Consider the following 15,874-nt stretch of genomic DNA (forward strand, 5'->3'; position numbering starts at 1 on the left):
CACCTTCCTAATATTTATGGAGTTGCCCCCACACACACACACGGGAAACTGTTGAGTGTGAAAAACTCAGCAGCGTTATAGTTCTTGACACAAACCGGTGCACCTGGCACCTACTACCATACCCGTTCAAAGGCACTTAAATATTCTGTCTTGCCCATTCACCCTCTGAATGGTACACATCCATGTCTCAATTGTCTCAATACTTTAAAATGATTCTTTAACCTGTCTCCTCCCTTCATCTACACTGATTGAAGTGACATCAAAAGGGGATCATAGCTTTCACCTGGTCAGTCTATATCATGGAAAGAGCAGGTGTTGATCGTCTTTTGTACACTCTGTGTATATATTTGTTGGAAGTGTGTATGTCATGCCTTGTTTAGCCTTGACAGTATAATAGTTTTTTTACATTCTCTTAGGCCTTTTCTGTTTTTGTAAATGAAGGACCAAATCTTTTAACCCCACTTAATATACGTTGTTGTTTTATGCACTATATGCAGTAGAACACTTTACTATTCTGAAATGAAGTTTGTGAATAAAATACAACAACTTGTTCAGATATTGTTTTTTTATTGTCCATGCATGGAAAGGCTAATGATGGCACTTGAGAGACTAAGACAGTTAGAGTCTGTGGGGAGAATCCTAACTTCCACTTTTGGACATAAAAAGAGTAGATAGAGCTGTGATACAGCACATTGATTATATCTGGTAGGTTACATGTGTATTTAACATGATGTTCCCTACTATAAAACAGAATAACCGTTATAATCTACTTCCCCCATTAACAATATTGACCTTAACAAACTAAACATAAATTACAGCAAGTTAGTGAGCAAAGGCTTCATGCATGTGTAAGAGAAAACATAAGACACATGTTGGTTAGAGAAGGCTTTAGAAATGCTTAACATTTGAGAAAAGTGAGAGAGAAATAGATTCTGAGGTGAAAAGACACGTTTGAGACCTGAAATGTGTTCATTTGTATTGGCTTTTAGTGGCCATAATAATAAAAAATAACACTTTCAAAAACAGTGACTAAGTACTATTTTCACTCAAAAAATATTTAAAGATGGAGTCCGCAATAGGGTAAACAGCGACTCTGTCCGCCACACCGCCATTGTTTTGTTGATGAACCAGAGGTAAGGAGCCTCACACCAAAATAAAAATGCAGAACATATTCTCTGATATAGCTAGGTCACACATTCATTAAACCGTGCCTAGGTATAGAAACATAGTGGACCTGGATTAATCTAATGTAAAGGCATTATGTGGTAGACATTTAACCCAAGCCAAACACTGGGCACAACATGTTATAACATTGTTATTACATTCATGTTTCTCATAATCCCCCTGACAACAGAGACATTATCACAAAACAAATTGCAATAAATGTAGTGCTTGGTTGTTCTTGTGGTTCTTCTTGTGGTTTTTCTTGAATAAGCAAATTAAACATCTCATCTTATAAATACGCCAAATAAAATTGATGTTTTCTAATGTCAATCCCCTGAGTATACTGAGCAGTACAACACATACCCTGGAAAAGGTTCCGTATTTAAAGTGAGTCTGGTCTCTGGGTATTCTGTACAAACCCCTACATGTCTACTGTGTCCACACCACACAAATGAAGCTGAATGCAGACAGTTTAGAGTAATAATAGTCGCTTTCACCAGAGAAGAGGCATGTCTATAACTAACCATTATTAGGACAATGAAAGTCCATAAAAAACAGAGCTGTATGAAAAATTGTCAGAGAAAGTAAGATCCCTAAATATATATATATATAGTATTTACAGAGTTGTAAAAAAACAATGGCTTAAGGGCTATTCATACTACTAAGACGAATCGAATAGAGCCCAACCAAGCTGTACTAACCGTAGTTGCTGTAACTAGCAGTTTGGTTCAGGCTGGCACGGTAGTGTGAAAAGGGTGTAGTGTAGTGTGGATGTCCGGAAGCACCTTTGGAGTGTGTGTTCTGATGTGCTGGTGGTGTTGGAGACACACCCACTACTTCCTGATGGGGTCTTCAGTGTACCATATGAGAACCTCTCGGGCTCGTCGACCCAATCCAAGAGCAGCCATGCCAAGAGCCCTGCTGCCCCTTGTTACTTTGGCCTCTGCAGGACAACACAAGGACGATTCAACTTTGTTTTATTCCCCAACAAATAATCATGATAGCATTGACAACTTCAACCTATTGAAAACTGAACAGGTGTAAAAGCCCAACACCAATGAAAAAGCTTGCCCTGTCAGGTATGAGATGCAGACACTAGAGCTTTTTAAATTACATTATAAAAAAACACTTTTAAATCGGTGAAGTTATTGTTTTAGACATCCTTTGCGTTTTATGTTATTTTTCTCATTCCTTTCACTTCTTCTTCCTTGTTTGTTTCACTGTAAAGTGTCATCCGATTGCACTTTAAATAAAGTTTGATTTGATGTGTCATAACATGAAGATGCAATGTTATGCTTGATTTTTTTTTAAGTCTACAGGAGTACAGACGAGCTGTAAAAATGTATGATTTCTGGTGTTCCTATTGGTCTTTCTGTGGGAAAGAAAAAAGGAGAAAAACTAATTGTACTCACTGTCATAGTAATGTAGTAGAGCCACCCCAACTGCAACACTGAAACAACTCAGGAAGAACATATGACCTGGAGAGGGAAGAGAGAGCAGAAGACAGTATGTGAGAAAGAGAGGAATGTACCGTAAAGGGCATGTGTGTTTACAGTACATGTGTTGGTGAGTGACAGAGTGTGCACTTTATGTGTGTATAGCTTACCTCTGTCGTTTAGTACATATCTCTGCTGAGTGGGTGAGGCTGCAGTCGTGAACGGGTCTATAGAATCTGGGAAAGAGATTGCAAAATGTGAGCGATAATGTCATCCTCACTCAATCAAATCACATGTTATTTGTCACATGTGCCAAATACAACACGTGTAGACCTTACAGTGAAATGCTTACTTACAAGCCCTTAACCAACAATGCACAGTAAAAGAAAAATAAGTGTTAAGAAAGTATTTACTTAAATAAACTGGAGTAAAAAAGTTATTTTGGTGTGAATAATAATGAGAGCAAATGTCAGATCTCCGGTGACTGACTGACAGTCGGAGAGACCAACCTCTGAGGCGGAGACGCGTGGGTAGGCTGAAGTACACCTCTTCCACATGCAGGTGAAGTGCCCGGTAGAACTCCCGGCAGGCCTCTTCACCTTTCCCCTGCAGATGAGCCAGGAGCTCGGCCAGTCGGACGCAGGTGGGCACATCAAGGTCCCTAAACTGGATCATCATATCATATTCAGCATTCCAGGAATTCAGAAACACATTTCCTGTGAACGCTAGCCTATTTTAACATTGTGTTACAGTCTGTCTGGCGCTGGTCTGACAATGAAACAAGTAGTCATTCTCGGACTCTTACTACCAGTGGAAGTTACCACTACCCTGGGTCAAAATTATTTTACTGGGGAGCAAGACTCACTTTGGTGGCCTCCTTGTCTGTGAGGATCTGTGGATAGATCCTGTTGAGCTGCAGGATGAGCTTATCCACTAGTTCTGTGTCCAGGCGACGGTCTGCCCTAAGGAACCGACTGTCCTCCAGCAGCTGGTCATGGAAGCTGTCTGACAGTCACATTGGAATGAATCACAACATGAAAATTATAATAATAAAATGGGAAAACATGAGGATCACACAGTTCATATTTGGGCCAGGATATGGAATGATTGACTCCCTAATAATGAGGATATGGGATATACAGTATAAACAAACTAGGACAGTGAAATCTCTAAATATGCTACTAGAGTCAAAGTTTGAAGAGGCATTTACAGCAGAATGAAATCTAGTTCCATTTTTTTTAAATTGGAACGTTTTGACAGAATAGGTAGGCTATGCCAGGTCGACATGGCTTGTCCTAAAATAGCCAAGAACACGTAGTGACTCTAGGGTGAAATGTAAGTTAAATGCCTTATGCCTCGCTGGCTGCTCTCTGGCACATGATTTTCTTCGGGTAGCCTATATTTGCCTCTTCTGAAAATGTGTTGAATTCAGCTCAGTCTGCGTGTGTCTAATGCTAGTAATGTACAGTATCTCGCCAAAACGTCTCTAGCTATCAGTGTCATGTGCTTATATGATGTGTTAGAATGTGTAAACGAGTAGGGTACAGCAACTTGTGATATCATGTTACATTAGGTCAAAGGCAGGCGCGATGTGTAGCCTACACCAGAAACAATGTTGCTAGAAATAGACTTATCTGCCGGGAACACTACACTTTGCAAAGGGTTTGGCTACCAAGTGTTAGCACGATAGCAAACATTACATTAGAAGTTGGAAGTGCCATGTCATTGCCATTCAAAACTCTCGAAAAGACAAGGAAGAAGCTGTCCACTTGTTGACAACCATGCTCTCCCGCCCAGACTGGCTACGTTACGTTCAAGCACAATATAATGTGGGTAAGTGTAAATGATTCAAAAAACAAAAAACATATCCATGGCATAAAAACAGAAAATACACTAGTACTTTATTATAAGAAGTCTCCGCCAAACCTCCCATTGTGGAGTCCCTTCTGTTCTTTGTTAGGACTCTACCTCGAGATCATCAACCCGGTGTTCACTAGTTACCACAGCCACAAAGTCCGAATTATGGCTAAACCCGCCTATTTCTACAAATGATCTTCTTAAAATCTGATTTTAAACCTAACCTTAAGCACACTGCTGACATTATATCCAACCCTAACCTTAAATTACGGCGAATTTTTCCCCCATACATTTTACGACGACCTTCATAGCCAACTTTGTGGCTGGGGTAACCAGTGACAACCCATCAACCCAACACAACTGTAGGGAGTGGCTCTAACTTTCCCCGGAAATGCCAATACCACGTAACCATGACTAAATGTCTTATTTTAGACACAGGTATACATTGAATATACATTAGCCTAACTTCCGGTTATTTCAGTGAGATTTAACATCCATAATGCGGGATATGTAAAAAAGTTGTAAATGCTGTGAAAATGTGTTATGATTTGATCTCGTTTGATTTACAGTAAGGCCCAATTTCACGCATTTTAGGATTAAGCTATTATGGCTATATTTGTATTGACTAATGAATGTTGGAAAACTTCCTAAATTAATACACAGGTCATTTTAGAGGGACACATTGAATGACTGAAGCATAAATATGATTAGATAGTGAAGATACTGTAGAATAGATCAATAAATACACACACACACACATTTGTTGTTGATGTTTTGGCTCTGTACTCCAACACTTTGGATTTGAAAATATACAATGACTATGAATGAGGTTAAAGTGAGGGAATTTTCACCCATACTTTTAAGGGACCAAAAGTATTAGGACAAATTCACTTTTGTGTGTATAAAATTAGTAAAAAGTTAAGTATTTGGTCCCATATTCATAACACACAATGATTACACCAAGCTTGTGACTCTGTTGGATGCATTTGCTGTTTGTTTTGGTTGTTTCAGATAATGTTGTGCAGAAATGAATGGTAAATAATGTATTGTCATTTTGGAGTCACTTTTATTGTAAATAAGAATATAATATATTTCTAAACACTTCTACATGAATGTGGATGATTCCATAATTACGGATAATCCTGAATAAATAGTGAATAATGATGAGTGAGAAAGTTACGAAGGCATAAATATCATACCCCCTCAAAATTCTAACCTCACACTATTGTAATGGCGAGAGGTTAGCATGTCTTGGGGGTTTGATATTTATGTGTCTGTAACTTTCTCACTCATCATTATTCACGATTCATTCAGGATTATCTGTGCTATGAATATGGGACCAAATACTTAACTTTTTACTATTATACACATACTGTATAAGTGAATTGGTACCCTAAAATGGGGGGGACTATGTACAAAAAGTGCTCTAATTTCTAAACGGTCCACTCAATATGGTTGAAAATACCCTTAAATTAAAGATGACAGCCTGCACTTTAACCTCATAGGATAACCTCATTGTATCCTTTAACATCCAAAGTGCTGGAGTACAGAGCCAAAACAACAAAACATTTGTAACTGTCCTAATACTTTTGGAGCTCACACTATATAAAATATAACCCCAACACCACATTAAGACTAAAGTGAAGTTTATTTGGCATACCTTTAGGCAGAATAAAGGTAACTATGAAGCATGCACCTTGCCAGTGCAACATCATCATCATACAGGTAGGCTATTGACTTCTACTGAGCACACATCTCACCTACCATCTCCACACAAAGTCTCTTGAAGATGACATGAAAAAAGGCATCGATATGGTATCAATATGGCAATAACCATAATCCACATTATCGACAATGCCAACATACATGACATTGTTTCAAATAAATACAAACAAGTGAAGTTATTTAGTACAAAGATATACAACTCAATTAGGATCAAGATTGTGAGTAAGAAGTAGTAGTAAAATGTAACAATAGCATCAGCAGACAGACAGAGAATGTTTATACTGTGTTTCTATATCGATACTGCGTTCAAATTGCACTTGTAAAAAAAGAGAATCCCAAATGTAACTTTTATTGCGTCAACAATAAATTAAATGGCACTGTAGATGTGTTCATGACTTAACTTAGTCTGTTTGTTGAAATCACAACAATGCTTTTGGAGGATGTAAAAAGGTTTATAAAATTGCATTAAAACAGACAATACAAAAAGTCTCCACCATAGTCACCTGAACTTTGCCATACAAAGGTAGAGTATAAATAAGTATTTGCATTAGTAATCTCTCCCTCAGCCATCATCGAAAACGCTCTGAACCACTATTAACTAGGCAGCCAACGTTAACAGCTGTGGTATCATTACTTTTAAATTAAGGTTTACCTATTAATAATAATCATAATCCTAATAATAGCCCATAAATTTGCAACTCTGCATGCTTGCAGGATCGCAGAATCACTTCACACAATTCACCACAGTTCCTATTATTTTCCTCAATCTGTTATTGACTGGGGTCATAACCTCTCGCCACAATTCTCAAAGACATAGAAAACATTCAAATCTAAATGTAGCTTCTCTTTTGTGGACAGAACAAACTACTGGTCAAAATTAAATCCAGCTTCTCTTTTGTGGACAACAAACTACTGGTCTAAACTAAGGCCAGAAAGTACCCACTGGGCACACACTGGTTGAATGTCCTGCTGAAACATCCTGCTCTGTCTGGTAAACTTTTTTTAAGCACATTATCAACATGTGACAAGATTTGAAAAAAAGAGAGAAAATACTAATTCCAATTTAAGATGTTCATCTATGTGCTTGCAGAGAATGTCTGTTAGCTTGTGAGTCCCATTGAATATTGACCCCAAAGAAAACTGGAGCAAGTTAGTTCCTATGACTTTGCTGGTTTGCTCTCCATGGAAATGTTGTTATCAATCTGCCAGTTATATAATGACAAAAGCTAAAATATTTAAATGACTAATTAATGCTCCAATGACCAAACATGTAACAATTATTAAATGTAACAAAAAGCTTATGAACACCTCACACATTCACTGAGGTGTGAATTACAACAAGCAAAAAAGAGAAATAAAAAGACATGAAAAGTGTGCAGTCATCAGGGGAAACATAGACATAGTAATACCAGTATAGTGGTGGACAATGTGGGATGAGTGACTGAATCACAATGGGGGTCATACTGTTGGTCATACCCACAGAAATAGACCTAGATATCTCTATGGTCATACCCACAGAAATAGACCTAGATATCTCTATGGTCATGCCCACAGAAATAGACCTAGATATCTCTATGGTCATACCCACAGAAATAGACCTAGATATCTCTATGGTCATGCCCACAGAAATAGACCTAGATATCTCTATGGTCATACCCACAGAAATAGACCTAGATATCTCTATGGTCATACCCACAGAAATAGACCTAGATATCTCTATGGTCATGCCCACAGAAATAGACCTAGATATCTCTATGGTCATGCCCACAGAAATAGACCTAGATATCTCTATGGTCATACCCACAGAAATAGACCTAGATATCTCTATGGTCATGCCCACAGAAATAGACCTAGATATCTCTATGGTCATGCCCACAGAAATAGACCTAGATATCTCTATGGTCATGCCCACAGAAATAGACCTAGATATCTCTATGGTCATGCCCACAGAAATAGACCTAGATATCTCTATGGTCATACCCACAGAAATAGACCTAGATATCTCTATGGTCATCATACCCATGAGTCTTTATTGTTTCCTGCAGCCACACCAAGATACCAAACCCCTGGGGATTTCACACGGCTATAAAGGTCAAGAGTGTGTGTGTGTGTGTGTGTGTGCACAGAAACAAAGTCCTCATACTACAGCAGTACGTGTCTCTGACATTTGTCTCAGGCCAGGAGGGGACACTGAAGTAATCATCGGCAAGGTGACTGTCAACCTTTGAAGGACACTGGGCTTGATTAAATTACTGTAAAATAGAGATAAGAAAATTACATTAAAATCTGAGGGTTAGATAATCATCTGGCCAGTCTTCATTTGATAAATCTTGTTTGATTAAACTGTTACCTATGTTAGTGGCAGTGGGGAGTCAATGGGGTCAAGAGGATGGTTAATCATGTACAGTGCAGGCCTGCTGGCTGCAGGAAGTAGAGGACTCACAGGTATGGTATTCACATGCAGGTTAGAGGATTGACGATGATTTAGGAGATGCGTTTTCTGATGACAGGTTAGAGAAGATGATGAGGAGGGTGGGTTGACAATTGGGTGATAAGAGAACAGCAGGAGGTATATTATACAGTCCTCAGTATAGTATATAGTCCTCAGTAGAGTATATAGTCCTCAGTAGAGTAGAGTATATAGTCCTCAGTATAGTATATAGTCCTCAGTAGATTATATAGTTCTCAGTAGAGTATATAGTCCTCAGTAGAGTAGAGTTTATAGTCCTCAGTAGAGTATATAGTCAGTGGAGTAGAGTATATAGTTCTCATTAGAGTAGAGTATATAGTCCTCAGTAGAGTATATAGTCCTCAGTAGAGTATATAGTCAGTGGAGTACAGTATATAGTTCTCATTAGAGTAGAGTATATAGTCCTCAGTATAGTATATAGTCAGTGGAGTAGAGTATATAGTCCTCAGTAGAGTAGAGTATATAGTCCTCAGTAGAGTATATAGAGTTTCTAGTCCTCAGTAACGTCATCCTGAAAACCCTCAATAAACATTTCACAACCAACCTACGTTGATAACCATTTCTTGGTTTAATTTATACAAAACTGGACCCATGTTTAAATGCTTATTCCTAACTTTAACTAAGCCTAATGTAGCAATGCTCTGGTTTTCTCTTCAGAACAAACCTTATTCGACAATCTCCATTACATAAAGTGCCACGAAAACAAACCACATCACACATTATCACTTTATGATATCAAAGCAAAACACTAAAGTGCCTAAACTCACAGTCCATTTTTATTTAGTAGCTACAGTACATGTAATTGCACTTCTTTAGTTATCCCTGAGTGGTTTTGGACCAGACAGAAGCAGCAGGGTAGAAGCCTCTGGCAGTGAAAAGGCATTAAGTCTGTCTGCCTGTCTGTCTTTGTCTGCAGCCGACGCTGCCGCCTGTCTGACTGACGGTTATACTCTCTTACACTTTACTCAAACCCTCTTGACATAAGAGCTACATAACATTGTCATAATCATGACATAACATAGTCATACAGATTATGCCATGTACACTCCTGCTCTAAAGTCATGTAATAACGCATACATGCTACATCGTTAGCCACCATTGTCATGGTTACAGCAACAGCCTTGACAGAACCATGCCGGTGAAGCTCAGCAGTGCAAAGCGTGATGAGAGGTTAGAGGTTATGATGGAGGTTATAGCGTTCAAAGGTCACAGTAGATATTGTACTCCTCTCTGCAGAGGACCACGGGGCCTCCCAGGATGCCGTGGGGCTCGGGGAGGACCCTGCAGGAGCGTCTCTGACTTACGTGATGATTGGCCGAGGCCCCTTTGCCCCGCGCCGACAAGGTCTTGCCCCGACTGCCCGTCGCTGCTCCTGTAACCCCGCCACGGCGCGCCTGCTCATGATCAAACTCCAGGTCCTCCAGACGCTGGGTGAGGGCCAGCTTCTGCTGGATGGCCATGCGGAGCAGGGAGTTCAGGGTCTTCTTCTCATCCTCCGCCGCAACCAGCTGTCTCTGCATCTCATCCAGCTGAGTTACGTACTCATCACACCTGAGACATGGAGAGAGAGGGAGGGGGGACAGAGGGAGTGAGAGAGAAAGAGGGGGGAAAGAGAGAAAGGGGAAGATGGAGAGAGGGGGGGAGAGAGAAAGAAAGCAAGAGATAAGAGAGAGAGTAGCATGAGTCCAACATTGAGTGTGGTTACATGCACACAATAATGTGATTATTTTGGATAGTCAGATTAATATAATAGTTAGAGTAAAACGTTTACATGCTTTGCAAGAAAAACGATTTTCCTAATAATCCTGTTTACATGGACACATCTGAAATCAGGCTAGCTGATGGCACTCTGATAAACGCAGAAAATCGTCAATAAAAATAAACGTTCTACCACAGCGAACATTATTTTCGGGAAACAAATTTGATTCTGAGTTTGGACATACAAAGTTTGTATGTAAAAACTACTTCTAAAACGCATACATTCAGTTGTTTCAAACACACTTTACTCGCGCTAAAGAGGGGGGCTTGCGTGGCTGGTGCTAGCACATGCGCATCTTTACATGTCCTAATAATTCAAAAGATCAGAAAACCAGGTATTTTAAGCGGCGTATGCTTACTTTTATTTTGACCTTACGCCTATTAAGATAAGCAGAGTAAGGTGTTTACATGACTAATGCATAATCTGCCTACTGCCATAATCAGTTAAATATAAATGACTAAAATGTAAATGTAAAATATCGAATTATTAGTGTGCATGTAAATGTACTCAATAACACAAAAGATCAATGTAGAACTTTCTCCACCAGGTGGCACAAATCTTCTTTTACTGCTGCTGCCGGTCGGTGCATGTTTTCTCCATTTAGACTCAGAGCCGCATTTTCCAGATGCTGTCAGGAGGAGCCTGCCAGCGGACTCTGAGTCACTTCACTATTACATCAGACAGCTCCCACAATGCCCTGTTTCTCCTACACACACATATGCAGACTCTGGCAGAAAAACAGCTCCTCAACAACCTAAAAGCTCACTGGTCTCTCACATCTAGCTAAAAGGGACCAATCTGTTCTGTACTTATTCCCTTAGATTTTCTAAATAGTTCCTGGGGGAGGAGATGGATAATATGGGATAAAAAGCCCACTATAAAAGATTAATAAAAATATAATATAGGGTTTAATTAGTGTTTTAATGATTTTGACCTTAGTATAACATGAACAATTCATATTTCAACTATTTATATGTACTGAATTCCAATAAACCTTTGTAGACCTACCCCTTGGTTGGATATGATGGGTGTGGATAACATTTACCCTCTTAGAAAAATGGGTTCAAAAAGGGTTATTCGGCTGTCCCCATAGGATAACTCTTTTGGGTTCCATGTAGAACCCTCTGTGTAAAGGGTTCTACACAGAACTCAAAAAAGTTCTACCTAGAACCAAAAAGTGTTATTTAAAAGATTTTCTTATGGGGACAGACGAATAACCCTTTTAGGTTCTAGATGGCACCTTTTTTTTCTAAGAATGTATAGATTAAGGTGCCAAAGGTGCCTTATTTCTTGGTGTATTAAGAGCAGACTGAGTAGGCCTACTTATAACTGCTCTTAGCGTGTATCGACTAAGGCTTGCCTTGTTGCGAACATGGCCCGTAGTGAGGAAAAGGTGGCAGCGTCTTCTTTCAGGGCCTTCAGCTCGTTGCGGAGCTTTAACATGGTATCCCTCACCATGGTCTTCTCGTTGTCGTATTTACTCTTCAGGTTGGCCAGTGCCACCTCAGCCGTCTACAGAGTAGAATAGAATAAATACTTTGTCAATTTTATTATAATGGAGGGCTGGGGTCACAGGTCACTGGGTTATCTTGACCTTTTGCTAATATTAACTCTGTCTGAACTCCTACACAAAAAGTAAATACTCTCAACTACTGTGAATTTCATACAGTAGCACCTTCACTTTTAAACAGTATCAACTGCTCATGCACACACCAACACACACCCAAGCATGCACACACTCACAAACTCCTGCTCACATGTTTGTTGGCTTTGAGCACAGTCCTCAGGGTGGCGATCTGCTCCCTCTTGGTGCTGAGGAGGGACTTGAGTTTAAGGATCTCCCCCATGTAGGCCTCGCTGTCCTTATCAGCCACGGTGCCCAGCTCCATGGTGGCCATCCTCTGGCGGGACAGCTCTGTGGTGCGGTCCACCGCCTGCTGCAGGTGACGGATCTGGTCCCTGATGATGGCCACCAGGTTATAGATGTTCATAGGCTCTGGGCGGGATTCTGGGGCTGAAACTGGGGCTGCGGCGGCTGGGTCACTGGCTTCAGGTTTACTGGGGTCAGTTTCAGGGACCAGCCCGTTGGAGAGCAGAACGTGGGACAGACGTCGTCCTTTCCCCTCCCGGCCGCCCCCGCCACCTACGCTGGCCTTGCCCTCCTTGTAGTAGTCGAGCATGACCCGGTTGGGCGTCTCGTTGTTGCACATGCACACATGGTTGTAGAGGTTGGCCAGCTCCTCACTGAACACCACCAGTTCGTCCTGCGCCACGTTCAGACTGCCCTGCGACTCGCCCGCCGCCTCGCTCACCCGCCGCAGGTCCTTCTCCAGGCGCTCCATCTCCTCGCGCTCCACCCGGCTGCTCTTCTCCAGGGAAGCTAGCTTCTCGCTCAGCCCTGCCACGTCGCTCTCCAGGCGGGCTCGCTCCTCCTCGTACTGGCTACGACATGACTGGTACTCTGCTTTAAGAGTCTTAAGCTCCTGTCTGAGCTCCCCGGCCTCGGACACAGCCACAGTGTACTTACACTGCAGGATCTCAGGCCCGTTGATGTCCAGCTCGTAGTAGTCCCCGTCACCATCGTCACGGCTGTCACGCTCCTTCTCGCTGTCCAGGGCCGAATGGCGCTCCTTGCTGGCCTGGAGTTTCCTCATGGCGCTGAGGTTCTCGGTGAGACGTCCTACTATCTCCTGCTGCTCAGACAGAGTCCCGTGGGCCACCTCTAGCTGCTTCTGGGCCTCCTGCAGAGAGGAAAGTAGCGCTACCTTTTCCCGCTCAACCTGGACAACACAGACATTGGACACAGTCACACAACAGCACTGAGAATGTCTGCAACATAGTCCTATTTCAGCTTGGAGTTTATTAGTATTGATTGAGAAATTATTAGGCAATTACTGTGTATTTACCATTTTATTATACCATTTCTATGTAAATACCAGGTAAATAGCTGGCTCTAGAATGAAGTGTAACCCAAAACGCCATACGAATTTAGGTTTTCACACTGTAGTGTGAGACAGTATTTATTCACCGGGATAAGAGAAGTATCCTAATCAGTCCATGTAGCCCATCAAGTCCCACATAGGGTTCTATTGATGTGTCTTTGACTCGGCCGCTCAGGTCAGTATAAGTGATCAATGTCCCTAAATGGATGACCAGTGTGTTCCACAAAGCTTAATGGACCTTCCAACCATAAGGCAAAGGACTGTTTACAGCTGGAGGGATGTAAGCCTATCTATTTTCCAGGCAACACACACAAAGCTTGGTAACATCGATAACGCTAAGAATTACTTTATTTCTTTACCAGGGAAGTTGACACCTTGACAGTTGACTGTGAATAAAGCAAACAGGCTAACCGTTTTTAAAGTCCTTGCCTGCTGCTACTATGTGGTCATCTGAAAAGTGTCATCTGTAAACGGAGTTCTCTATACCTGCATTAGCTGCTGCTTGAGTTTCTGGATCTCTGAGATGTTGAGTTCACTCAGCAGGTCATCCACTAGGCTGGGGGCGGGCCGGAGCTTGGCTCTGTTATCCTCGTTGCAGTCGGAAGCCATCTTAGCCAGGCCGTTCTCATAGCCATGGAACGAGTCATCGTTGTTGGGTTCGTTGGTGGCAGCAGTGGGATCCTCGCTGAACTTGAGGCCGTCCAGGGAGATGTTCAGGGGGCTGTGGTGGTACGGTAACAGGTTGTCCCCAATGGTCATGTAGTGGGACAGTTCTTTACGCAGGGCGGCCTTCTGCTCGCGCTCAGTCTTAATGGTCTCCAGAGCCTCGGTCAGCTGGCGCTCGGCGATCTCCCGTAGGCGCATGGCCTCCTCCAACTGGCTGTGGAGGCACTGGGAGTCCTCCTCCAGGCGACAGATCTCATGCTTCAGACCCTCCAACTCCACCTAAGAGAGTCCACAGCACATCAGAGGAATCACTAAGTAAATATGGAGAATCCCTTCCACTCCTCATTACAAAAGCATTGTTTTGTCTCATCCCCTCCAGTTGGTCCTTGTATCAACGGCCTAATTCGTTGGTCCTGTCACTTTACCACCCAAAGTGTATTGGCCACTCTACAACCTTTACCTCTACACATTACCCATAATAACCCTCATCCTGCCCTCACCTCCATACCCAACAGTGCCCATTTCTTCTCCTGCCTCAGTGGACCCTCCTCCCTCCCCCTCCCCTTTCCTGCCCCAGTCCTGGTCCCTTGCCCTTCCTCTCACCTGGCTCTGTCGGAGCAGGGACACCTGTTTCTGCAGGGAGATGTTCTCGTCCTCCAGCTCACTATAGTCCTGCAGCAGGCGTGCCTCTCGCACCTTATACTCTCTGATGTCATCACGCAGTTGGCTGCGCTGCAGCTCCACCAGCTCAGAACTCTACACAGCACAACAGAGGAAAAAATATCAGAAAGTAGGCTGCTACTTTAAGGAAGTGTGCATATCATCAAAGTTTGTTCATAAGCAAGTTTGTCTTGAATGGATATGGCACGTTCAACAGACGAGGGGAGAGAGGGGAAGAAAAGGGCGAGAGAAGAAGTGAAAGAGGAAAACGTCATGTCAGAGAGTGCAATACAAGGACGTGTGGATTTGATCCAGAATGCACCCAATGGTTGTACTGTAATGTCAAAGCAGCATCTTATGTGGCTGTATGTCAGTGGAACTGTGTTGGGATGAGATCTTGGCAGCTTGGCAACTTTAACCAGGGGGGAACCAAATCCAGATACCAAACCAGGCTATAGAGTGAGAGAGCCTAATAGTGTGTCACTCACTAACGACTATTACATCATCAGTGTAATTGGTGTCCGCTGACCAATCAAATAACCTTTATAGACTCCATACCAGTTTAAACCTATCCCAGTCTCACTTTGCTCTGACTCGCTCCCCCTCTGTCCCAATATCCCATTAGCTCTGACTCGCTCTCTGTCCCACTATCCCATTAGCTCTGACTCGCTCTCTCTCTGTTCTACTATCCCATTAGCTCTGACTCGTTCTCTCTCTGTCCCACTATCCCATTAGCTCTGACTCACTATCTCTCTGTCCTACTATCCCATTAGCTCTGACTCGCTCTCTCTCTCTCTGTCCCACTATCCCATTAGCTCTGACTCGCTCTCTCTCTGTCCCACTATCCCATTAGCTCTGACTCGCTCTCTCTCTCTCTGTCCCACTATCCCATTAGCTCTGACTCGCTCTCTCTCTCTCTGTCCCACCATCCCATTAGCTCTGACTCGCTCTCTCTCTCTGTCCCACTATCCCATTAGCTCTGACTCGCTCTCTCTCTGTTCTACTATCCCGTTAGCTCTGACTCGCTCTCTCTCTGTCCCACTATCCCATTAGCTCTGACTCGCTCTCTCTCTCTGTCCCACTATCCCATTAGCTCTAACTCGCTCTCTCTCTCTCTGTCCCACTATCCCATTAGCTCTGACTCGCTCTCTCTCTCTCTGTCCCACTATCCCATTAGCTCTGACTCGCTCTCTCT

General features: G+C 42.4%; 2 protein-coding genes across 5 annotated transcripts in view; both read right to left on the bottom strand.

The window, feature by feature from the left end:
• Positions 1–1,997: 1,997 nt before the first annotated feature.
• Positions 1,998–3,275, bottom strand: LOC115151182 (caspase recruitment domain-containing protein 19-like). Its single transcript, XM_029695193.1, has 4 exons — positions 3,110–3,275; positions 2,771–2,836; positions 2,577–2,642; positions 1,998–2,107 (listed from the first exon to the last, which is right to left on the bottom strand). Exons 1-4 carry the CDS (start codon positions 3,273–3,275, stop codon positions 1,998–2,000), a joined length of 408 nt encoding a protein of 135 aa, XP_029551053.1.
• LOC115150237 (protein bicaudal D homolog 2-like) overlaps positions 3,136–15,874 on the bottom strand; it is a 41,380-nt gene continuing 28,641 nt past the window's right edge. Inside the window, exons 3-9 of one of the 4 annotated variants that reach the window (XM_029693324.1) lie at positions 14,623–14,775; positions 13,840–14,298; positions 12,169–13,191; positions 11,772–11,923; positions 9,957–10,203; positions 3,466–3,605; positions 3,136–3,266 (exon numbers count right to left, since the gene is read on the bottom strand). In XM_029693324.1, the coding sequence (XP_029549184.1) occupies positions 3,534–3,605; positions 9,957–10,203; positions 11,772–11,923; positions 12,169–13,191; positions 13,840–14,298; positions 14,623–14,775 (2,106 nt within the window). In that variant the 3' untranslated portion in view covers positions 3,136–3,266; positions 3,466–3,533. Of the gene's footprint in view, positions 3,267–3,465; positions 3,606–6,086; positions 8,683–9,956; positions 10,204–11,771; positions 11,924–12,168; positions 13,192–13,839; positions 14,299–14,622; positions 14,776–15,874 lie in introns of those variants that run through there. The other 3 variants (XM_029693322.1, XM_029693325.1, XM_029693321.1) reach the window with 3 other exon arrangements.

This window comes from Salmo trutta, chromosome 16 (assembly GCF_901001165.1).
Source record: "Salmo trutta chromosome 16, fSalTru1.1, whole genome shotgun sequence".
NCBI classification, from domain to species: domain Eukaryota; kingdom Metazoa; phylum Chordata; class Actinopteri; order Salmoniformes; family Salmonidae; genus Salmo; species Salmo trutta.

Excerpts from the sequence above, each read along its gene's own strand:
- LOC115151182 (XM_029695193.1), bottom strand. The coding sequence starts at position 3,275 with ATGATCCAGTTTAGGGACCTTGATGTGCCCACCTGCGTCCGACTGGCC. Across the intron at positions 2,837-3,109 it reads CACGCGTCTCCGCCTCAGAG|ATTCTATAGACCCGTTCACG; the intron begins GTTGGTCTCTCC and ends TCTCTTTCCCAG. Across the intron at positions 2,643-2,770 it reads ATATGTACTAAACGACAGAG|GTCATATGTTCTTCCTGAGT; the intron begins GTAAGCTATACA and ends TTCCCTCTCCAG.